This window comes from Rhinopithecus roxellana, chromosome 10 (assembly GCF_007565055.1).
Source record: "Rhinopithecus roxellana isolate Shanxi Qingling chromosome 10, ASM756505v1, whole genome shotgun sequence".
NCBI classification, from domain to species: Eukaryota; Metazoa; Chordata; class Mammalia; order Primates; family Cercopithecidae; genus Rhinopithecus; species Rhinopithecus roxellana.
The window spans coordinates 59,881,938-59,907,391 of NC_044558.1; the positions used below are offsets into that span (position 1 = coordinate 59,881,938).

At 49.0% G+C, this 25,454-nt stretch overlaps 1 protein-coding gene across 7 annotated transcripts in view; it reads left to right on the forward strand.

Annotated features, from left to right (window-relative positions):
• The first annotated feature begins 4,739 nt into the window (after window positions 1-4,739).
• The window catches only part of POU6F1 (POU class 6 homeobox 1), a 32,944-nt gene continuing 12,229 nt past the window's right edge, over window positions 4,740-25,454 (forward strand). For 2 of the 7 annotated variants that reach the window (XR_004059690.1, XM_030939556.1), the window contains exons 1-6: window positions 4,746-5,209; window positions 12,853-12,937; window positions 16,828-16,922; window positions 19,009-19,204; window positions 24,148-24,269; window positions 25,173-25,398. Coding sequence is in view for 6 of the 7 variants with exons in the window: in XM_030939556.1 (XP_030795416.1) it covers window positions 16,875-16,922; window positions 19,009-19,204; window positions 24,148-24,269; window positions 25,173-25,398 (592 nt within the window). In the remaining variant the exon portion in view is untranslated. Of the gene's footprint in view, window positions 5,210-11,762; window positions 12,938-16,625; window positions 16,923-19,008; window positions 20,684-24,147; window positions 24,270-25,172; window positions 25,399-25,454 lie in introns of those variants that run through there. The other 5 variants (XM_030939558.1, XM_030939559.1, XM_030939557.1 and 2 more) reach the window with 5 other exon arrangements.

Below are 25,454 nucleotides of genomic sequence, written 5' to 3' on the forward strand. Positions count from 1 at the left end.
AGACTCTGTCTCAAAAATAATAATAATAATAAAATTTTAAAATAAAAATAATGAAATATTAAGCCAGGCATGGTGACTCACACCTGTAATCCCAGCACTTTGGGAGGTGGAGGCAGGCGGATCACCTGATGTCAGAAGTTTGACATCAGCCTGGCCAACATGGTGAAACCCTGTCTCTACTAAAAATACAAAAATTAGCTGGGCATCGTGGCACATGCCTGTAATCCCAGCTTCTCAGGAGGCTGAGGCAGGAGAATCACTTGAACCCAGGAGGCAGAGGTTGCAGTGAGTGGAGATTGCACCACTGCACTCCATCCCGGGCTAAAGACTGAGACTCTGCCTCAAAAAAAAAGAACAAAAAACAAAAGCCAAGTGCAGTCTTTGGCATGCCCAGCCAAAAAAAAATTTTTTTTTTTTTTTTTTTGAGGCGGAGTCTCGCTCTGTCGCCCGGACTGGAGTGCAGTGGCCCGATCTCAGCTCACTGCAAGCTCCGCCTCCCGGGTTCCCGCCATTCTCCTGCCTCAGCCTCCCGAGTAGCTGGGACTACAGGTGCCCACCACCTCGCCCGGCTAGTTTTTGTATTTTTAGTAGAGACGGGGTTTCACCGTGTTAGCCAGGATGGACTCGATCTCCTGACCTCGTGATCCGCCCGTCTCGGCCTCCCAAAGTGCTGGGATTACAGGCTTGAGCCACCGCGCCCGGCCAAAAAAATTTTTTTTTTTGTTTCTTTGTTTTTTTTTTTTTTTGTTTGTTTTTGTTTTTTTTTTTTTGAGACGGAGTCTCGCTCTGTCGCCCGGGCTGGAGTACAGTGGCCGGATCTCAGCTCACTGCAAGTTCTGCCTCCCGGGTTTACGCCATTCTCCTGCCTCAGCCTCCGGAGTAGCTGGGACTACAGGCACCCGCCACCTTGCCCGGCTAATTTTTTTGTATTTTTAGTAGAGATGGGGTTTCACCGTGTTAGCCAGGATGGTCTCAATCTCCTGACCTCGTGATCCACCCGTCTCGGCCTCCCAAAGTGCTGGGATTACAGGCTTCAGCCACCGCGCCCGGCCTGTTTTTTGTTTTTTTGAGACGGAGTCTCACTCTGTCACTGAGGCTGGAGTGCAGTGGCACCATGTCGGCTCACTGTAACCTGTTTACTGGGTTCAAGCAATTCTCCTGCCTCAGCCTCCCAAGTAGCTAGGATTACTGGCGCCCACCACCACACCCAGCTAGTTTTTATATTTTTAGTAGAGGCAGGGTTTCACTTTGTTGGCCAGGCTGGTCTCGAACTCCTGACCTCAGGCGATACACCCGTCTCAGCCTCCCAAAGTGTTGGGATTATAGGCGTGAGCCACAGCGCCCAGCCAAAAAGTAATAAACTTTCATTGCAAGAAGACTACCAATACCACATACTGGTGAGGATGTAGAACAATTAGAAGTCTCTCATACATTGCTGTCTCATACAAAGATATAAATTGGTTTGTTCGAAAACCATTTAGCAATATGGACAAAAGCTAAAGATATACCCCAAACCTAGCTATTCTACTCCTCAGTATTTACCCAGAAGAAAAAAGTGCATATGTTCACCAAAATACTTGTACAAGAATGCTCATAGCAGTTTTATTCCTAAGAGACCCGAACAACAACCAAATGCTCATCAATAATGGAATGGATAAATTGTGGTATAATTATGCAATGGAATACTACACCGCAATAAAAAAAAAATACTTCTACATTCAACAACATGGATGAATCTCAAAAACATATGTTGAGGCCAGGTGTGGTGGCTGACACCTGTAATCTCAACACTTTGGGAGGCTGTGGAAGGCGGATGACTTGAGGTCAGGAGTTCGAGACCAGCCTGGTCAACATGATGAAACCCTGCCTTTACCCAAAGTATTAAAAATTAGCTGGGAGTGTGGTAGCTCACGCCTGTAATCCCAGCACTTTAGGAGGCTGAGGTGGGTGGATCATGAGGTCAGGAGTTCAAGACCAGCCTGACCCACATGGTGAAACCCATCTCTACTAAAAATATAAAAATTAGCCGGGCATGGTGGTGCGTGATTGTAATCCCAGCTACTTAGGAGGCTGAGGCAGGAGAATCACTCGAACCCAGGAGGTGGAGGTTGCAGTGAGCTAAGATCACGCCATTACACTCCAACCTGGGCGACAGAACGAGACTCCGTCTCAAAAAAAAAAAAAAAAATTAGCTGGGCGTGATGGCATGAACCTGCAGTCCCAGCTACTTGGGAGGCTGAGGCAGGAGAATCACTTGAACCCGGGAGGTGGAGGTTGCAGTGAGCCAAGATCACACCACTGCACTCCAGCCTGGGCGACAGAGCAAGACTCCGTCTCAAAAAAAAAAAATTTTTTGTTGAGTGACAGGAACCGAACACAAAAGATTGCATACTGTCTGATTCCATTTATGAGAAGTTCAAGAATCAGCTCAAGTAATCCATGGTGACAGAAATCAGAATAATGGTTACTTTGGGAATTTATGGACTGTGAAGGAACATAAGGGAATCCTCTCACGTCTTGGAAAGGCTCTATATCTTGTTTTGGGTGGGGATTACATGGATATATATGTGTGTGTGTACATGTATATATGTATATATACACATGCATATATGTGTATGTGTGTATATATACAGGTGTATATAAATATATATACACATGTACATATATACATGTAAAAATCTATCAAGGTATACACATACTGTGTACATGTTATGCCCCAATAAACAAAAAGTAATATATGCTCATCAAATATTTAAGTAATGCAGAAGTGTTTACAATGTAAAGAAAACCATGATTAACATTTTTATGTATGTCTCCCTGAACTCTTCTGATCACATCCATATTTCTTTCTTCAAACTCTCACTGATATCCATGCTATCCAAAGCCTTTGATCTATCTACGTGTAGCACCAAACCAAGTGACATAAATTAAAAGGTTCAACCTTCATGTGATGAAGTTCAGCAGCAATACGGAGCCCCTTCTTCACATAAAGAGTAGTGGGAAATACAAACATGAGTAAGTCACAACCAGTGGTCTCAAAGAATTCACATCCAGGGAGACTACAGCGACTACAGACCAAAGAAAAATCCCAAGAACTGTAATATCATGCCACGTAGTAGAGTTTCACAGGTGTAATACCAAGCCATGCAGTCGAGTTTCACAGGGCCATTAAAACGAGTTCAAACTATTGTACAAGGAATGACACCTTACAGTTGTATAGAGCTTGTAGCTTTCATTTTTTTCACATAGGCTCACAAACTATAAATATTACCCTTGGCCGGGCGCGGTGGCTCAAGCCTGTAATCCCAGCACTTTGGGAGGCCGAGACGGGCGGATCACGAGGTCAGGAGATCGAGACCATCCTGGCTAACACAGGGAAACCCCGTCTCTACTAAAAATACAAAAACTAGCCGGGCGAGGTGGCGGGCGCCTGTAGTCCCAGCTACTCGAGAGGCTGAGGCGGGAGAATGGCGCAAACCCGGGAGGCGGAGCTTGCAGTGAGCTGAGATCCGGCCACTGCACTCCAGACCGGGCGACAGAGCGAGACTCCGCCTCAAAAAAAAAAAAAAAAAAAAAAAAAATATATATATATATATATATATATATATATATATATTACCCTTGTTTTATAAGTAATTAAGAAGTTAAATTACTTGCCTGGACTGCTAGTGTTAGAGTAGGGACTAAAACCTAATATTCTGACTCCTAATACATTGGTTACTCATAAATCCGCCGCCAGCAGTGCCTGCTCACTTCCAGATGGAAACAGCAAGTTGATACAAGCCTGGTCCACTGGCCAGGTTAACGAGGAGGCCGGGCCATTCAATGCCCTTCCACCAGGAGGCCTTACGGAGCAGTCCCGGGGAGGACTGAGGCCTCCAATTGCATTCTCACACTGCCTCTAACCCATCTACCTCTAGCTATCATCAGACCACCAAATAACGGGGGTGGATGAGAAGGAGTGCCTAGGGTGACAGCAGGTGGCCTTAGTATTGGGATCCACATTCCCTGGATTTACAGAGCCTCCTTCCTTCCCAATTTTTCTCCCTTCATTCCCACGCTTCCACTTTGGTCTTCCAACTTTTTCCTCTTTCATTTGTCCACCACTTCTCCAATCTGCTTTCCCTCAGCCCCCCACATCCATCCCTTTTCTGGTCCCCTCTCTACCTTTAGAAGCTGCTAGAGGTTTTTCACCATTCCACTGAACTTTGTCTTTCTGTTCACATTTCCTTGTCTACTTGGACAAGAAGGCCGGAGAGCTGCTTTTAGACAACACAGCCCACGGCCGCCACCGGGTGAGGGACCTGAGACCCTTTGCTGCTTTGGCGCTGGGGCACAGCTGTTCAGAGGTTCTCCACGTTGGCTGAGCGATGTCGGAGTTCCCCCGCCTTTCTAAGGAGGGAGGGACAGACATAAACTTGACTTTCAACATTGAGGACAGTTGACTACCTAGAGGAAAGGCGGTGGCCGGGAGTCACCGCCCCAACCCTCGGCTGAAGGCCATGTGGCATGGAGGGTCCCCAGTCCAGACTCCAGCTCTTACTCAGACACCTTCCGAAATGAAACCACCTCCGCGGCACCTCGGGGGGGCTGAGTAACCAGATGCACTGACCGTCCATCCCTGTCCCAGGAGAGAGAGCCTCCGGGACCTCCCGCTTGGCCAGGGCCCGAGGGTCCCCTCCCCACCCCCACCCCTCGCTCCCGGCTCCCCTGCTCCCCTCCCTTCCCTGACCGCCAGCCCAGCCCGCCGCCCCCGGCGGCTGGCGCGGGCGGTGCAGCATGCGGCAAAGCTCTTTGCATAAATTATGCTCATGACGCAGCAGCTAAAAAAATCCAAGTAGCAGGAGGGAAAAAAGGGGGGGAGGGAAAAGGGGGGGGTCGTTGAAGGGGGGAACGAAGAAAAATATATACCTGACCGCCCCCCCACCCAGCTTCCCCTTCCCGCTTCCCGGCCTTCCCCACTCCGCCCGGCGTAGCCCGTGGAGCCCCCTTCGGCTCTGCCCAGCCCAGGCTGGGGGCCCGGGGGCGGCGGCGGGTCCCGACCAGCTCCCGGGCCGAGCCGAGCCCAGCCAAGCCGCACTGGCTTCTTTGTCTGCGGGCGGCGGCCGCCGTGGCCCCGGTCCGGGCCACCTGGTCCGGGCTGTGAGATGAATCTCTAATCGGTGGCCGCCGGTCACCCGAGGCGAAGGCGGCTCGGGCTCGGGCTCCGGTAAGTAGCGGGGTCCGGGGCGGGGAGGGGTTTGCACGGAGGGGGAGGGGGCCGGGCAGGGGAGGTTTCGGGTTTGGTTAATATGCAATGCCCGTAATTAGCATAATTTATATATTTATGATAAAGAGAAAAAAAGCCGCGGGGCCGAGGCGGCGGGATGCGGGCCGGGCCGGCGGGGAGCTGCGGGAACGGGACAGCTCGCGGTTGCCCGCCTGGGGCCGGACACCCGGGGGCCGCGCCCTCGCCCGCCCGCCGGCCGCCCTGGACCTGGAGTGGTGGGGGCGGCCGCCAGGTGGACCCGGTGGGGAACCCCGACCTGGCCCCTCCTCGTTTCTGCCCCTGCAAGCCCTTGTGGGGTACGGACCACAGGGGACGCTCTGTACACAGACCCAGTGGCGACCAGGAGCGGATCCTTGCCCCGCTGGCGAACACGGACGCCTGGGTTCCCGGCGGTTAGGGCCAGCTGGAGCGGCCAGGGTGACCTGTCTCAGTTCTCCCGAATGAACAAACTCCGGGACGACCGGTGGGACTCGGGGGTAGTGACCCAGGCGTTGCTGGAAGGTTGGGGCAGTGATGGGAGAGCCACCTTCTAGCAGAGCATGAGCACTTCATAAATATTTAATAGCGATATTATTATTAATAAATAGTCATAATAATGGTCCCGATGCATTCTCCCTCGGCAAGCTCACCTGGCAAGGCCGAGGGAGCTCCCAGCGTACCCTCTAACCTCCACTTTCGCGGCAGAATACCCTACTCAGCCCTACTGGAAGCCTAAAACCTTCACAGAATAGTCTCTGCTGCTGGGCAGGGGGCAATCAGAAGAGTTCAGGACGCATTCCTGGGCCAAAGAAAAGAGGCTCTTTGCAGAGATATTTAACCTCGTTTGCCCTTCCACAATTCCTTGTTTCAAAAGCAGGGGGCTGGTCTTCAATTGTTCATATACATGTATCCCATGCCCCTTATTTAGCATTCTAAGGCAGCCACCACTGACTGGCAGAGGCCTTCTGAGGTATAATTCCATATATTCCACTTTCATTCAAGTCCTGGTCTTCAAAGTGATGCTTCTGTGACCAGGTTCTCCGCTTATCTGCTGTAGAACTTCATTTCTTCATTAGTTCAACAGAAAGTAACCCACTCAGTGCCATGCTCTGAACAATTCAGACGAAGCTTCTAGCATGGAGTTTTTATTTTGGGGATGGACAAGTAGATGCTAAACATGAAAACTAACAAGGTAATACCATCGGGTGACTGTGTACCAGTGTGTGTGTATGTAGCCATTTCTTCTGTTTCGTTCCTGGAAGTACTACCTGACAGTTAGGAAAAGTGAGTCAGAAAAAATTTGCTCATGTGAGGTTTCTCTGCGTTTTGAAGGAACTTGGGCTAAGCTCATATTCTTGTCCCCAAGATTTACTCACTATAAAATTATCAGAGTAATCTTTTACATTTTCTTTTTTTTTTTTTTTTTTTTTTGAGACAGAGTCTAGCTGATTTTTTGTATTTTAGTAGAGATGGGGTTTCGCCGTGTTGCCCAGGCTGGTCTTGAACTCTAGCTCAGGCGATACACCTGTCTTGGCCTCCCAAAGTGCTGGGATCACAGGCGTGAGCCACCGTGCCTGGCTATCTTTTACATTTTTAAATTGCTTTATAATTTAAAACATTTTTGGCCGGGCACGGTGGCTCACGCCTGTAATCCCAGCACTTTGGGAGGCTGAGGCAGGCAGATCACAAGGTCAGGAGATCGAAACCATCCTGGCTAACATGGTGAAACCCCGTCTCTACTAAAAATACAAAAAACTTAGCCGGACATGGTGGCAGGTGCCTGTAGTCCCAGCTACTCGGGAGGCTGAGGCAGGAGAATGGCAAAAAACATTTTTATATGCATGCTTTACTTCAGTTCAAAATAATAGCAATGATAATAACAAACACATATATAGTGTTTGTTTCATGCTAGGCCCTATTTTAAGTGCCTTCCATAAATTTATCAATTTAATCCTCACAATAACCCATGAGGTGGTTACTATAATTTGGTTCCATTTTGGATAAGGAAACTGAGGCTTATAGGGAATACCTCTAGTAGAAGCAGTATTCAAGCTGTGTCCTCTGCCTTTAAACCTGCCTTTGACCCCCCTGTGTCAAAATGAGTGTTCATGAGGCAGAAGAGAGAGTGGGATGCAGGAGAAACTGACCAAGGGAGGAAGGCTTGGAATGAGAAATTGGACGGACGCTTTAGGAAGGGGTCAGTGTGCTCTGGGTTCTCCAGAACCCAATACTACACCTTTGAAATCTTTTTTTTTTTTTTAGACACAGGGTTTCACTGTGTCGCTCAGTCTGGAGTGCAGGGGTGTGATATTGGGCTCACTGCAACCTCCACTTCCCAGGTTCAAGCAATTCGCCCACCTCGGCCTCCCAACTAGCTGCACACCACCATGCCTGACTAATTTTTGTATTTTTAGCAGAGATGGGGTTTCACCATGTTGGCCAAGCTGGTCTTGAACTCCTGACCTCAAGTAATCCACCCACCTCAGCCTCCCAAAGTGCTGGGATTACATACAGGCGTGAACCACCACACCCGGCCTGTACCATGTCTTTGAAATCATTTTTAAGTAGCCCCAGTACTGGAAATGGAGGCAAAGCATTTGAAATAGGGTGTGTGTTTTGAGGGAAAAGGTAGGAAATACTAAGAGGCTAAGTGATGTGGCAATGACATGACCTCGTATCTTACTTGTTTTCAGCCCATATTCATATACCTAGTTATTTACCAGATATTATCCTACGCACCAGGGATATGATGATAACCTGACATGATCCCTGCCTTCCTGAAGCTTACAGTATACTAGGAACATATCTACTTTTCATTTTTCTTTTTTTTTTTTTTTGAGGCGGAGTCTTGCTCTGTCGCCCGGACTGGAGTGCAGTGGCCGGATCTCAGCTCACTGCAAGCTCCGCCTCCCGGGTTTACGCCATTCTCCTGCCTTAGCCTCCGGAGTAGCTGGGACTACAGGCGCCTGCCACCTCGCCCGGCTAGTTTTTGTATTTTTAGTAGAGACGGGGTTTCACCGTGTTAGCCAGGATGGTCTCGATTTCCTGACCTCGTGATCCACCCGTCTCGGCCTCCCAAAGTGCTGGGATTACAGGCTTGAGCCACCGTGCCCGGCTGTACTTTTCATTTTTCATTCTTTCTTTCTTTCTTTTTTCTTTTTTGAGACAGAGTCTCACTGTCACCCAGGATGGAGTGCAGTGGCACGATCTCAGCTCACTGCAGCCTCAGCCTCCCAGGCTCAAGTGATTCTCTGGCCTCAGCCTCCCAAGTAGCTGGTACTACAGGCCTGCACCACCACACCCAGCTAATTTTTTATTTGTTTATTTGTTTGGGTTTGTTAATGCGGTTGCACCATGTTGGCCAGGCTGCCCTCCAACTCCTGACCTCAAGTGATCCACCCGCCTCAGCCTCCCAAACTGCTGGGATTACAGGTGTGAGCCACTACGCTTGACTCTACTCTCCTATTTTTTTGGTCACCTCATCGTTCTTTTTCCTTTCTCTGGCCTGTGTGTGCCTAGCTGGTCTGCCAACAGCTTGACAAGACTGTTATCTCTGCTGATGGTTCAGGGTGTGGGGGCAGGCGTCGGTGTGGAGCAGAATTGAGATCCTTGTTTTCCAGTGTGTCCTGAGCCTTGGGGCCCAGAGCAGTCCCCATCAGCCTTCCTCCCATTTCCTGAGAGGAAGCTCTGTGTGGTGTCAGGAGGACGGGGTCCGGGGCAGGTGGACAGAGCCTTAAAGTTTGAATCTGCCACTGACTCTCCTGTGCCCTTGGTCAAGTCACCTGACCTCTGTTTACCTCTATGTACATATAGATAAAAATAAAGATGATTGTGGCAAGAGTCAGGCTAAACATTTCATTTATATGATTTTATATCATTATCATAACCATCCCATAGGGCCGGCCTATGTAATCACCATTTTATGTATTTATTTATTATTTTTTTGAGATAGAGTCTCACTCTGTCTCCCAGACAGGAGTGCAATGGCATGATCTTGGCTCACTGCAAACTCCGCCTCCCGGTTCAAGCGATTCTCTTGCCTCAGCTTCATAGGTAGCTGGAATTACAAGCACCTGCCACCACACCTGGCTAAGTTTTGTATTTTTAGTAGAGATGGGGTTTCCCCATGTTGGCCAGGCTGGTCTTGAACTCCTGACCTCAGGTGATCCTCCTGCCTTGGCCTCCCAAAGTGCTAGGATTATAGGCATGAGCCACCATGCCCGGCCTAGTCACCATTTTAAAGATAAGGAAATTAGGCCGGGTGCGGTGGCTCACACCTGCAATCCCAGAACTTTGGGGGGCTGAGGTGGGCAGATCACAAAGTTAGGAGCTCGAGACCAGCCTGGCCAATACGGGGAAATCCCGTCTCTACTAAAAATACAAAAATTAGTTGACCATGGTGGTAGGCACCTATAGTCCCAGCTACTCAGGAGGCTGAGGCAGGAGAATCGTTTGAACCTGGGAGGCGGAGGTTGCAGGGAGCCGAGATCGCACCACTGCACTCCAGCCTGGGCAACAAGAGCAACTCTCCGTCTCAAAAAAGTTAAAAAAAAAAAACCATAGCAATGGGCCAGGTATGGTGGCTCATGCCAGTAATACCGGCACTTTGGTAGGCTGAGGTGGGAAGATAATTTGAGCCCAGGAGTTGGAAACCAGCTTAGGCAACATGGAAAGACCCTGTCTCTGAAAAAATAATAATAATAAAACCAGAAATGGATCTGAATTTAAAAGTCTGAATCCCATACAAGTTCCATTTTCCTACATAGGACAAGATTTTTCTACGTAAAATTTCATGTCCGAAATACAGGCCTCCCTTGGAACAAGCACTGCATAAAACTGCCTTACAGGCCAGGCGTGGTGGCTCACGCATGTAATCCCAGTACTTTGGGAGGCTGAGGCAGGTGAATCACTTGAGGTCAGGAGTTCTTGACTAACCTGGGCAACATGGTGAAACCCCGTCTCTACTAAAAATACAAAAATTAGCCTGGTGTGGTGGTGCACTCTTTTAGTCCCAGCTATTCAGGAGGCTGAGGCAGAAGAATTGCTTGAACCTGGGAGGCGGAGGTTGCAGTGAGCTGGGATCGTGCCGCCGCACTCCAGCCTGGGTGACAGAGCAAGACTCCATCTCAAAAAAGAAAAAACAAAAAGAAAAAAACTGCACTGGGTGTTAGGCGTCCCTCCTGCAGATCCTTCACTGCTGTTTATTCACTCAGCATGACACTTCAGCACACTGTATTGTAGTTACCTTCTTATTTCCTCGACTCCCATATTGGACGATAGCTTTTCTTTTTTTGAGACGGAGTTTCACTCTTGTTCCCCAGGCTGGAGTGCAATGGCACAATCTCGGCTCACCTCCGCCTCCGGTTGTTCAAGCAATCCTCCAGCCTCAGCCTCCCGAGTAGCTGGGATTACAGGCATGTGCCACCACCCCCGGCTAATTTTGTAATTTTAGTAGAGACAGGGTTTTTCCATAGTGGTTAGGCTGGTCTCGAACTCCCAACCTCAGGTGATCTACCCACCTCAGCCTCCCAAAGTGCTGAGATTACAGGCGTGAGCCACCACGCCCGGCCTGGACTATAGATTTCTTGAAAAGGTGGGAAATGTGTTTTTCCCCATTGAATTCCCAGTGCCTAGCACATAGTTGCCACTGAAACGTGTTGAAAAAACGAAGGGTTGGCTGGGCACGGTGGCTCACGCCTGTAATCCCAGCACTTTGGGAGGCCGAGACAGGTGGATCACGAGGTCAGGAGTTAAGACCAGCCCGGCCAATGTGGTGAAACCCCGTCTCTACTAAAAATACAAAAATTAGCTGGGCGTGGTGGCGCACACCTGTAGTCCCAGCTACTCAGGAGGCTGAGGCAGAAGAATTGCTTGAACCCGGAAGGCAGAGGTTACGGTGAGCCGAGATTATGCCACTGGACTCCAGCCTAGGGGACAGAGCCAGACTCCTTCTCAAAAAACAAAAACAAACAAAACAACAACAACAAAAAAATGAAGGGCAAGACGTTTCGGGATTTCTTCTAATAGGATCTTAGGCTATTCTAGGGAGTTCTGATTTGTTTGGGGTATCCCACTCCTCCTCCTGGGTATCTTGGAATGTTGCCCTAAACCCAAAGCAGCAGTTCCAGAGGAGAGTGACAGGTAGAACCAGGTCCTCTAGCTCATTCTCCCCCACTGAAAATCCTGCATGGCCCTGGACCTCTTTGGATTCTCAGGTGGTAGGCAAATGCCTTAGCACTCGCTGTTCCTTTTACCCCAGAGGCTGCTTGGGTTTTTTTTTATATATATATTTATTTATTTATTAGGGACAAGGTCTTGCTCTGTCAAGGAGTGCAGGCTGGAGCGTAGTGGCATGATCACGACTCACTGCAGCCTTGAACTCTGTGGCTCAAGCAATCCTCCTACCTCAGCTTCCCAAGTAGCTGGGACCATAGGTGTGCACCACTATACCTGGCTAGTTTTTTTAATTTTTATTTTTTGTAGAGACAGAGTCTCCCTGCGTTGCCCAGGAAGGCATCAAACTCCTGAGCTCAAGCGATCCTTCCCCTTCAGCCTCCCAAAGCATTGAGATTATAGGCGTGAGCCACTGTGCCCGGCCCTGCCTGGGTTTTTAGATGTTAGCGAGGAAAGCAAGTGATAAATAAGTGAGCCATTTGCTAGCCAGCCAGAGTGCCTTGCCAGCCCTGATCCAGGTATTTTTCAAACTCAACTCACTGGAGAAAAAAGGTAAAGGAGAGGGCCCTTGGTGGGCTCTGGCTCCCTCCCCAGCTTTAACCAGAGCAGCTCTGCTGTGATGTGTGTATGTATTGGGATTCTACTGCTGGGATGGGGACAGGAGCTCCTTCTCTGGAAACAGACAGCTGATTGTCTCTTCTCCCTGGCCTTCAGGCTGTGGGCACTGCATAGCATCATGGGCTTAAAGGAGGCCATCCAGGTGTTCTATTTATGCAGTCATTGGGGAAATGGTCAAAAAGCAAACTGAAGATGGCTGTCTGATCACCGGAACCAAGCCACAGCTGAGGCTTGAAAAAAATCTGGAAAGTTCCTGACAAGGAGATGGCAGCAGGTCCAGAGGACCTGCTAGGTCCTCTAGGTCTTGGGTCCAGAGGACCCAAGCAAGGGGAACACACAGGGCACAGCTCAGAGTCAAAATGCTGAGTGTCTGCTTGTCAGACGTTGATATCACATACATGTGTAATAGCCATCTAAAGGTAAGACAGAGAGAGACAAGGGAGTCTGAGATCTGGGACAAAGGAGGTCTTGGACTCTGCTCTGCCTGGATTTCTGGTGGGCTGAATGAAATCTGGTTGGTGGGTTGGTGTGGGCTTAGGTGTGGTTAGAGGCTATGTCTCAGGACTGACTTTGCCTTTGACTTAAAGGACCAGACACTGAGGACCCAGGTCCTCATAGCTCATCAAATCTTAAGGGTGGAAGGGATATCAGAATCACCCAAGCCTTATCACTACTTGAATCCTCCTGATAACACAGTCAGAAAGTGGACACTTGCCCCTGCTCAGCCACTCCCTATGAGTGGCCGTAGTTGGCAGCCAGGAGCCAGAGGCCACAATGAGACTGTGAACAGACTTAGCGCTCCTCTCAAGCAGGTGCCTTGTTGTCCTATGAAGACTGGCTACTGCTGCCTTACACCTAATGACCTTTGGAATTGGAAAACTCTTCTCTCCATGAAATGTATGTATCAAGCTATAATGCACCCAGATTCACCTTGTGCAGCTTTCATTTCAATGTTGTCTCTTCCTCTTATTTTCTTTGCAAATGGCTTCTGTATGTAACAACTTTCATAGCTTATCCCAATTCCTACCCAGAAGTGATGGTAAACTGCCAAGTTCTCTGAAAAACTCATGGAAGACTACCATGTACAAAATCTGGGGGGTCAGAGTTTAAGACTAGCCCTGGCAACATAGTGAGACCTCATATCTACCAAAAAAAAAAAAAAATCAGCTGGCCATGGGTAGGTAGTCCCAGCTACTCTGGTGGTTAAGGTGGAAGGATCACTTGAGCCTGGGAGTTTGAGGCTGAAGTGAGCCATGGTCATGCCACTGCATTCCAGCCTGGGCAACAGAGCAAGACCCTGTCTCAGAAGAAAAAAAAAAAAATTCTGAGGGGAGACATCACCTAAGAAGGTGGCTAGAGCCCCCGTGAGGTAGGTAGATGCTCACCAGTTCTTTCAGCAAATTCCTCTGCCCTTCCTGCACCCCCTCATCGTACCTGAAAGGGGAAGGCTCATTTCCTCTTTTTTCAAATTGTTAGGTACCTGGAATTGCTTGCCCTCTGCTTGAATCCCACTCTAGAGCGGTTAGGGAAGGAAAAGGAGGGAAGGAACCTCATGGTTCTCCTTACCTGGTTGATCAGGGAACATTATGCCAAGCAATGAAGATGCTAAAACCCCAGGGGTGATCCAGCAATTCCATTCCTAGGTATATACCCAAAGAATTGAAAACAGGTTTTCAAAAAAAAATTGTACCCAATAGTCATAATACAAAATACACAATAGCCAAAAGGTAGAACAACCCAAATATCCACCAACTAATGGATGGATAAACAAAATGTAGTATATCCATACAATAGAATATTATTCAGCCATGAAAAGGAATGAAGTTCTGACACATACTACAATGTGGATGAACCTTGGAAACATGCTAAATGAAAGAAGCTAGACACAGAAAGTCACATATTCTATAGTTCCATTCACATGAAATATCCAGAACAGGGAACCCCATAGAGAAAGCTCATCAGTAGTTGCCAGGGCTTGGGCAGTGGCAGTGGAGGGTGAATAACTATTAGTGGATATGGAGTTTCCTTTTGGGTTGATGAAAATGTTCTGGGACTAGACAGTGGTGATGGTGGCAAGTGTGAATCCACCAGATTCCATTATATGGTTCTCTTTAAAGTGGCTAAAATGGTTAAGTGTATGGGATGTGAATATATCTTAGTCTGTTTGGGCTGCTGTAACAAAATACCATAAACTGGGTAGCTTATAAACAACAGAAATTTATTTCTCATGGTACTGAAGGTGAGAAGTCCAACATCAAGGTGTTGTTGTCTGGTGAGGGCCCTCTTCCTCATTGACGGAGCCTTCTTGCTGTGTCGTCACATAGTCAAAGGGGTGAAAGTATCTCTCTCACACTAGGATCCCGCTCTGTTGCCCAGGCTGGAGTACAGTAGCGAGATCACAGCTCACCACAGCCTCAACCTCCTGGGCTCAAGTGATCCTCCCGCCTCAACCTCCTGAGTAGCTGGGACTACAGCTATGCGCCACTACGCTCAGCTACTTTTTGTACTTTTTGTAGAGATGGGGTTTCACCATGTTGTCCAGGCTGGTCTTGAACTTCTGGGCTCAAGCAGTCCACCTGCCTCGGCCTCCCTAAGTGCTGGGATTACAGGCATGAGCCACTGCACCCAACCTCGGGCCTTCTTTATACGGGCACTAATCCCATTCCAAATTACCTTCCAGAGGCCCCATCTCTTAATACTATCACCTTGGGGATTAGCATTTCAACACATGAATTTGAGGGGAAGGACACATTCAGACTATAGCAGAAAGGAAAGGTGAATCCAGAACATCCCTCTGGGCTTTGTTTCCCCATCTGTAACATGGGGATAATAATGCCTCCCATTCCTCACGCCCCCAGAGTTGGCATTAGTAATATAGCAAGCAATTGTGTTATATAAAATGTCTAGCATACAATATGCACTTAAAATAAATGTTAATTGCTTTTTTTCCTATAAAAATGTCTAACCTATTCGCTTCATTGTCTTTCCCCTCTCTCTCTATCTCTATCTCTATCATCTCTTTCTTTCTTTTTTGAGACAGGGTCTCGTTCTGTAACCCAGGCTGGAGTGCACCAATCACTGCTCACTGCAGCCTCCTCCTCCCAGGTTCAAGCGATCTTTCCACCTTAGCCTCCTGAGTAGGGACTATAGGCACACGCCACCACACCCAGCTAATTTTTTGTTTGTTTGTTTGTATGTTTTTTGGTACAGACAGGGCCTCACTATGTTGCCCAGGCTGGTCTCGAACTCCTGGATTCAGGTGATCCTTCTACCTTGGCCTCCCAAAATTTTCAGATTACAGGCACGAGCCACTGCGCCCAACCTGTTTTCTTTATTTCTTATGACTGTGGTTTGTGGCTCTAGCCAGACAACCTGTCCTCACATGAGGGCTTTGCCCACTCCTCACTGCACAGGGCAAGCTGTTCCACCATCTGGGATGTCCCACCTCCTCTGTTACAGGCCACTGTGGTCTTTGGGCCACTATCATAGAGTCACCTGAGAGCTGATTCTGTGATGTTCACCCATTGAATCAGACTCTGAGAGTAGTTGGGGGAAAAGATCTAGGGGTCTGCATTTACATTTTTATTTTTAAATTTTTACTCTGTGCTTTATTTATTTATTGAGACTGAGTCTCACTCTACTCTGTACTTTAATTGATATACATATTAACATTTTTACTAAGTGCTCTAGGTGATGATCATGCATATTAAAGTTGGAGAGGGCTTTAATTTGTGTTTTTACCATCTATTCCAGGAAGTCTGCCCAGATTTCTCCCTTGCTCCTTACCTAAGTCTAAGGTTCTGAGGGTCAGGGTCAGATTCCCATTGGGTTCTGCTGGGTGTGCTGTCTCCCATTGGATTGGGGAAGCCCCAGGGACAGATATCTTGCCCTTTCTTTTTTTTTTTTTTTTTTTTTTGAGACGGAGTCTCGCTCTGTCGCCCAGGCTGGAGTGCAGTGGCCGGATCTCAGCTCACTACAAGCTCCGCCTCCCGGGTTCACGCCATTCTCCTGCCTCAGCCTCCCGAGTAGCTGGGACTACAGGCGCCCGCCATCTCGCCCGGCTAATTTTTTGTATTTTTTAGTAGAGACGGGGTTTCACCGTGTTAGCCAGGATGGTCTCGATCTCCTGACCTCGTGATCCGCCCGTCTCGGCCTCCCAAAGTGCTGGGATTACAGGCTTGAGCCACCGCGCCCGGCCGATCTTGCCCTTTCTTTACTCTCCTCACCCAAAGCCCAGATGTTCCTGGTTCTTCTGAGTGTGGATTCTCCTAGGATGCTGTAGGAAATGCAACACTTTAAAGTTCTTAGAATCCTGTTTTTTTGGCCAGGTGCAGTGGCTCACATCTGTTATCCTAGCACTTTGGGAGGCCGAGGTGGGTGGATCACTTGAGGTCAGGAATTCAAGACCAGCCTGGCCAACGTGGTGAAACCCTGTCTCTACTAAAAATACAAAAATTAGCCTGGCGTGGTGGCACATGCCTGTAGTCCCAGCTACTCAAGTGGCTGAGGCAGGAGAATCGGTTTAACCCAGGAGGCAGAGGCTGCAGTGAGCACAGATTGCGCCACTGCACTCCAGCCTGGGTGACAGAGTGAAACTGTCTCAAAACAAGAGTCCTGTTTTTTGGGTTTTGTTGTTGTTGTTGTTGTTGTTTTTTAACCTCTACAGATACTTGGGAGAACCTAGCTTCTCTGTCTTCCTACGATTCTGTTCTGACTTTTCTAGATGGTATAGAAATTGTATCACTGTGTTACATCACCCTTTGCCTTTCCAATCCCATCTTACCCAGGATGTGCTAGGTGTGGGCCGGACCCCACCCGACCCTGACAAGTGACCATGGATCCTGGAGCCGGGTCAGAGACATCTCTGACTGTCAATGAGCAGGTATCTTCTGAGGTGGGAAGAGGGGGAGTAAGGGTGATGGACTGAGGGGTGTGGGCAACGGAGGAAGACTCCACAGGGCCTGTCCCTGTCCGTTTCTTACCAGGGTTCACCGCCACTTCACCTGTCCAGAGGTACTTGCCATTTAGGATTTCTCAGGGTCTGGGTTTGGGGAGTGAAGCTGTAACTTTAAGATGTAAAATCAAGGTGTACGTAATATGTTTAAGTTTACATGGAGGAAGTTTTGAACATCCGGTAATTTACTCTTTAGTTTTTCTTATTGCTTACACACATTTTCTAATTTTTTTTTTGCAAATTACTATTACTTATATCATTTTTTAAAAGGAGAAAAAAGGCCAGGCACAGTGGCTCATGCCTGTAATCCCAGCACTTTGGGAGGCTGAGGCGGGTGGATCACCTGAGGTCAGGAGCTCGAGACCAGCCTGGCCAACATGGTGAAACCCCGTCTCTACAAAAAATACAAAAATTAGCCGGGCATGGTGGCGGGTGCCTGTAATCCCAGCTACTTGGGTGGCTGAGGCAGGAGAATTGCTTGAGCCCAGGAGGTGGAGGTTGCAGTGAGCCGAGATCGCGCCACTGCACTCCAGCCTGGGTGACAGGGCAAGACTCCGTCTCCAAAAAAAAAGAAAAGAAAAGATGAATGTCTCTGAAAATGTAATTGGAGTGAAGCCTCTCATAGGGCAAACTGGAGGCAGCACAAGAGCTGCTTGTAGAATGTATTTCACTCATCTCGTATTCTCCTGATGGGTCACATTGTCACTTTTTCCAGCACAGCCTCTGACTGGATCCACTTTCAGGCTTAAAGAGTGTTGTGAGAGTGATTTCAGGCACAGGCCAAATGCAGAGAGGCCTGACACAAAGCTGTTTAATTTACATACTTTGTCTCTTATTCTTAAATGGCCCAATTGGCAGGGTTTCTGTGCTGGTGATGAAGAGCTAGTGTGGGGCATCTGGGCAGGGGAGGGAGACCGAGTGTTCTGAGGAGGCTCAGGGTCCACCTGCATCGCTCATGCATGGAGATTGCCCTTGAGGTCTGAGCATGCCCACAGCAGGTGGCAGGACTGGAGCCACAGACCCATAGGATAAAAAGCTGCAGTCAGGCCAGGTGCGGTGGCTCACACCTGTAATCCCAGCACCTTGGGAGGCCGAGGTGGGCGGATCACGAGGTCAGGAGATTGAGACCATGCTGGTTAACACAGTGAAACCCCATCTCTACAAAAAATGCAAAAAATTAGCCTGGCGTGGTGGCGGGCGCCTGTAGTCCCAGCCTCTCGGGAGGCTGAGGCACGAGAATGGCGTGAACCCGGGAGGCAGAGCTTGCAGTGAGCCGAGATCATGCCACTGCTCTCCATCCTGGGTGACAGAGCAAGACTCCGTCTCAAAAAAAAAAAAAAAAAAAAAAACTGCAGTCCAGGAGCGGTGCCAGGCAGAGAGGGAGAGGATGCATCTTCAGGATTCTTGACTCTTGTTTTAGGAATTTAGCTTGCAGGGAAATCCTAAGCCTTTACTCCAGAGTTTTGGAAATAAAGGAATCATGGGCCATAAAAGTTACTCAGCATTGTGGAGCATTCATTTTCCATCCCTTTATCTTTGGGGAACTTTCAGATGGTTTCAAGGGAAGTGAAGAAGGATTTGCTTCCTGGCCCGACTTAAGCTGTGGATACCATGTTAGGAGCCCTTATACCCACGTTCCAAGATCCTAGCTGCCAAGAGGACATCCTTGCAAGTTGTAGGATAGGCCATCCACCACTCCCTGCACCGAGTCCAAGAGATGGAACAAAGAGAAATTGCTCTCAAATGGTTTGGCTCTGGGGGACATTTTTCTAGCTTGCGTCAGGCCCTTCTCCCTGTCACCAGGGCCTGCTTTCTTCCAGCAGCTCCTTCCCTGGAATCAGGGAGCTATAGCCTGCCCCAGGCTCTGGAATTCTCACAGAGCACACAGCCCTCTGGACAGGAGGTCTGCATCCCAAAGTGCCCTCCCCTCTCTCCCGCAACCATACCCAGAACTTTGGGCCCTGCGGTTATACTGGCCCCTCCCCCAACAGCGCCCCCCGTCCTCTGCTTGCAGGTCATCGTGATGTCAGGTCATGAGACTATCCGAGTGCTGGAAGTCGGAGTGGATGCCCAGCTCCCTGCTGAGGAAGAGAGCAAAGGACTGGAGGGTGTGGCCGCCGAGGGCTCCCAGAGCGGAGACCCTGCTGAAGCCAGTCAAGCTGCTGGTAAAGCTGGGCCAGACAACCTGGGCTCCTCTGCAGAAGCAACTGGTATGAGGCCATCACCCCCACCTAGTACTGCTCCACCTGAGTGCTGAGTGCCTCCTGTGGTCCCTGGGGAGCCAGCACGAATCCCTGGGGCTCAGGTGGTTTTAGGGTCTTGTCCGCCTGCCCACTGGACAGCCTGTGCCTCTGGTCAGCTGCTAGGGCTACTCTACACTCCTTGTTTCTGGCGTTTTAGTTCTAGTCTGAGTCACTTCCAGGCCTAAACTGGGATGGATCAGGGTGAGGTGGGAGGAGACTGATAACACTGAGCTTAGGGGGTTGAACGTGGGAGTTGAACCCGATGAGCTGTGGGGGATCAGGCACTGCTCCCTGGCTTTGGGGCACCCTCTCATCAGTCTTCCTCATTAATACCTTGCAGAGTAGTCATCTCCTTTTGCAGGAAGCCTTGGGCCTCCTTTTTCAGTTTCCCCAGAACACCCCAATTCATTGCCCCTTGACTTCTGCTGTACGTTCCCCCTTCCCTTGACTGGAGATCTGGACTGGTGGGGGTGGGCCAAGAAGAGGAGGCGAGAAGAGAGCACATGAGTACACGCAAACTTCAGAAAAGCAACAGCTCCTTAACAAGAAAACTGCATGGCCACACATTACTTGCTCTACCTTCACATCAGTGTGTAAATTCTTTGGAACCCTAGTAACGTTAGTCCTTTTCTTCCCTTTTTGGATAAAGGAATGACAAGAGACATGATCATTTTTCCCTAACCTGGAAATGCTATGCTTCCATGTTGAGGCCAGGATGGGTCATCACCTGTTCCCAAGGGGCAGTGCCCTGGAGACCAGGCAGGGAAGACAAGGACCCCATGTCTCTGCCACTCCTTCCATTCAGCGTAGCCATTGTGCAGTGGAGCCCCTTTTCAGAAAACGGGGGAAGTTTCTCAGGTTTATTCACCATGCCCTCACTTTGCTTTTCACCCATTTATCCATCTTCCTATCTCATTTCCTCTGGTGCCTTAATTCTGCTCCTTGCCCAAATTCGCTCTCAGAAATGGATCCTAAATCAATGATTTTCATGAGTGTTTGTGTAGTGTGCATCTTCTCCAGGAGTTTGTGTCTAAGCCTTTCGCAAAAGGCTCCTCCTCTATAAAGGAATTTTAGTCATCATCATGCAGGTAAGGGAGGTATTTTGCTGGCATCACCTAAGCTGCCAGCTTAAAGTGATGGGAACTTTCTAGATGTGCAGGATTAAGAAGGGTTTCCTGTTTTTAAAACAAAACTAAGTAACAGGAAACTTTTCCGGGATGAAAACAGAATCTATTGGTTTGTGTCATTCTAAATTACTATCCAGTCTTTGTCACACATACATATTTTTATTGCTGTGGCCACTGAGGGTAGACTAAGTCGTATGATACCACCACGTTATTTCATGTACCTATGTCTTTTATTGACATAGAGTCACACACCTGCTTCTGGTTTTGGCCATTGTCAAATTGTCTGGGTTTTCATTTTCATAAACAGTGCTGCTTTGAATGTTTTTGTAGTGGTCCGTTAAAAAATTTTGTGTGTGGTAGTCTACTAAAATTCCTTTTGAGGCCAGGCACAGTGGCTCACGCCTATAATCCCAGCACTTTGGGAGGCCTAGACGGGCGGATCACCTGAGGTCAGGAGTTCAAAACCAGCCTGGCTTACATGGCAAAATCCCGTGTCTACTAAAAAAATACAAAAATTAGCCGGGTGTGGTGGCACACACCTGTAACCCTGACTACTTGGGAGGCTGAGGCAGGAGAATCACTTGAACCCGGGAGGCAGAAGTTGCAGTGAACAGAGATCGTGCCATTGAACTCTAGCCTGGGCAATAGAGCGAGACTCCATCTCAAATGAAATGAAATGAAATGAAATAAAATAAAATTCCCTTTGAAGGGAAATTAATTATTAACATAGGAGGAAGTCATTTCATGGAAAAATATAAAATCTTGTTATCAATGAGAAGGAAAGTAATTGACTTTAAGGTATGAGATGCCTGTTAAGCATAAGCAATGATAAAACCTATATTGGTGGCCGGGCTTGGTGGCTCACACCTGTAATCCCAGCAGTTTGAGATGTGCAGATTACTTGAGCTCAGGAGTTTGAGACCAGCCTGGGTAACATGACCAAACCCCATCTCTACAAAAAAAAAAAAAAAATACAAAAATTAGCCAGGTATGGTGGCAGGTGCCTGTGGTTCCAGCTGCTCTCGGGGCTGACATGGGAGGATCACTTGAGCCTGGGAAGCGGAGGTTACAGTGAGGTGAGATTGCACCGCTGCACTCCAGCCTGGGTAACAGAGTTGAGACCTTATCTCAAAAAAAAAAAAAAACAAACTATATTGAGTGGTGCTGTGGAGAAACAGGTACATTTTTGCTGGTTCTCTGAGTTCCTTTAGTCTTTCTCTGCAGTCCAGCAGGAAGCAATAGCAGCCCTAATGTATGTAAAACCTTGGACTCCATGGTCCTACCAAATATGCCCTAATAAAATGAATATTTTGCTTCTTTAGAGGGTAAGCTTTCATCATTTATGTTTGTCACTTTCCCATTTTCTCACTTACTTGTTATGTTTTGTCACATTTTGTCCAACAAAATGTTTTTTAAATTTTCATACGTTCAGACTCTCCTTATGTTTGCTGATTTTTTTCTGTTTTATTTTCTTTAACTCATTTTTATTTTTTCTGTAGAGCTGGTGTCTTGTTTTGTTTCCCAGGCTGGTCTGGCAACTCCTGACTTCAAGCGATGCTACCACCTCAGCCTCCCAAAGTGCTGGGATTACAGGCGTGAGCTACTGCACCCAGCCTGATTTTTTTTTTTCAGTAGTTAAAAATGTGTCTTCCCGCCACAGAGGCGATAAATCTGTTATTTTGTTTTCTTTTACTATTTCATAAGGTGTTTGTTGGTGTGTGCTTGTCTCTTTAATTCCTTAAACTACCTAGGTTTTATTATTGAATGCTGTGAAAAGTATAGTCCTGAGTTGAGGTTGACGCCTTCCCAAGTTGAAACATGGGCTAGGACTGCAGGGTTGGATAGAACCTTTGCGGTTATCTGATTCAGTGGTTCCCACTCTTGGCCATATCACAGGGGGAGCTTTGAAGGAAAAAAGAGAGGTGAGGTAACTAGCCTCCACTCTTGGACATTCTGATTCAGCAGGCCTGGATTAAAGCCTAGAAATATATGTCCAGCAGTTTTAAGAAGCCACTTATCTGGCCAGGCGCGGTGGCTCATGCCTGTAATCCCAGCACTTTGGAAGGCTGAGGCGGGTGCATCGCTTGAGGTCAGGAGTTTGAGACTAGCCTGGCCAACATGGTGAAACGCTGTCTCTACTAAAAATACAAGAAAAAACTTGCCCAGGTGCGGTGGCTCATGCCTGTAATGCCAGCACTTTGGGAGGCCAAGGCGGGCAGATCACGAGGTCAGGAGATCGAGACCATCCTGGCTAACACGGTGAAAACCCATCTCTACTAAAAATACAAAAAATTAGCTGGGCGTGGTGGCGGGTGCCTGTAGTCCCAGCTACTCGGGAGGCTGAGGCAGGGGAATGGCATGAACCCAGGAGGCGGAGCCTGCAGTGAGCCGAGATGTTGCCACTGCACTCCAGCCTGGACGACAGAGCAAGACTCCATCTCAAAAAAAAAAAAAAAAATTAAAAATAAGAAAAAGGCCGGGCGCGGTGGCTCACGCTTGTAATCCCGGCACTTTGGGAGGCCGAGGTGGGCGGATCACGAGGTCAGGAGATCGAGACCATCCTGGCTAACACGGTGAAACCCCATCTCTACTAAAAATACAAAAAATTAGCCGGTCGTGGTGGCAGGGGCCTGTAGTCCCAGCTATAAGCGGGAGGCTGAGGCAGGAGAATGGCGTGAACCCGGGAGGCGGAGCTTGCAGTGAGCCGAGATCACGCCACAGCACTCCAGCCTGGGCGACAGAGCGAGACTCCGCCTCAAAAAGGAAAAAAAAAAAAAAAAAAAAAAAATAAGAAAAAAATTAGCTGGGCATGGTGGTATGCGCCTGTAATCCCAACTACTTGGGAGGCTGAAGCAGAAGAACCCCTTGAACCCTGGAGGCAGAGGTTGCAGTGAGCAGAGGTTGCACCAGTGCACTCTAGCATGGGTGACAGAGCAAGACTCTGTCTCAAAAAAATTTAAAAAGAAGCCACTGATCTGGTCCAGTATCCATCACTCAATTCCTAGGCTCCTTTTAACTCATCGTATATTAAATAATAACCATTCTTTTCATTGTTGTATGGCTGTGAAGTGTCCTGGTGGGGGTTCCCCAGTACCTGCATAGGCTAAGGTACCAAGAGGAGGCAAAAAGCTGCAGGTCATGGGAAGTTCATTTAGAAGCTCGTTGAAGCTGCTTACATGACTTTAGACCTCAGGGAAGAGCAGAGAAAAGCTGGCTGTCCTGGAGAACCCCTGTGATCCTGTAGTGCAGCACAGACCTGTCCGATTTTCAGGGACTTTTGCTTCCAGGACTTTGCCCTTTAGGAACTCCTGCCCCTTCCCCAAACCAGCAGCTGCAACCAAAAGTACCCTGGAGGTGGGTGAACAGCGATTCAGTGGCTGTATGAACCAAGGACAGCCACTCCCATCCATTCTCGCTCTGGCCTTCCCTGACACACGTGTGGGATTCAGGCCACTCTGTTGATGATGTGACAGTTTTTACAGGACCAGGAAATGAGGGCTAACACACACCTGGGTATCTTCAGCTAGATGTGAGAAGGGTTGGCTTACCTTCCAGAGCTGGCACAGGGCTCCCCAGCCTCCTATCCTCACCACCGTAGCATTCAGGAAGCTGCCTCGTGGGCCAGGGAAGACCAATGATTGGTCTTGGGCTATGCAGCAATGCAGCATGGGACTGAGGGTCACCGCTTCAGGCTGCAGATGGGATGTCATGTACTGCTGTGGTGACCCCTCCACTCACGTCAGGCTCACTCCTTGTCCTTCTTTCTCTCAATGCCTTGTGAAGTGAGGTCACCCCCGGGGATCCCTCCGAGCCCTGCCCCTGCCATTGCCACCTTCAGCCAAGCCCCAAGCCAGCCTCAGGCATCGCAGACCCTGACGCCACTGGCTGTACAAGCTGCCCCCCAGGTAAGGGCTGCCCTCGGGAGCTGGACAGAGGGCTGGGGGCAGGAGTGAGGCATGGGACAGCCAGCATGGGGAAGCCATGGAGTCTGGGAACTTCATGGGGCAGGACAGGGAAGGGGCTATGGCTTGAGGGAGGGACTCTCCTACTAGGCACCTCCAGCTTCACCCCTGCCTGTATCAGGCCCATTTGGAAAAGGGGATCTGCATTTGCAGAATCTTCTCCTTGGGCCCAGCCAGGATTGCAGAAATAACATTAACTCTTTCATGCAGCCAGAGTTTCTGTTTATCGAATGACTAAATGAATGAATACCCTTGCCAGCCCTCCAGTGGATGCCTGGAAGAGTTAATGGATTGTTCAGAGTCCTCATTTAGAGCCAGGGAGTGGCCCCAGCACCGTGAGAGGCTGCCTTCAGGATTCTGCAGGCATGCAGAACTCCCTGTCCCTTTCCCTACATGCCCTTACTCCGAGGCATCCAGCCAAGGGTATGGTCCATCAGAAACTTCTCGGAGGCCTTTGTGGGGCCTTGACCACTTGGTTCCATCAGCCGCTGCTCCCTGTTCCCTGGCCACTAAGCACAGGGCCTGTCAGCAAGGGCCCGAAGAAGGCCTGGCTGGCAGCAGGCTGTGGTGGGGGAAGCCTGTGCCCCCTTCCCATCCTGTGAGCAGGGCCACCTTGCCCTGGATTTGGGCGATTTCTCTGAAGGCAGGATAGTCAGTCCAGGTACCCCCTCAGGTTTGGGCCTCCAGCTAGGGTTTGGCTCTTCCCCACCCTCATGTGGCCTTTGCCCCATCACCCTCAGAATGCTTTGTTTGTGCTCAGCTGGGTCTCAGAGACCCAGTGTTTGCGCTGTCAATGTTGATCTTTTGTTTTTTCTTTTCTTTTTGAAATCTTGTTTGCTTTTGCAGGTCTTGACTCAGGAAAACTTAGCCACAGTTCTGACAGGAGTTATGGTTCCAGCAGGGGCAGTTACTCAACCTCTTCTTATCCCCATCAGTATTGCAGGTCAAGTGGCTGGTCAGCAGGGGCTGGCCGTGTGGACAATTCCTACAGCAACCGTGGCTGCCCTCCCAGGACTGACCGCTGCTTCTCCTACGGGGGGAATTTTCAAGCCACCTTTAGCCGGTCTCCAAGGTAACGGCAACTCTTCCCAGGACCGCACCAGGCCCCCCACCACCCTCCACTACACC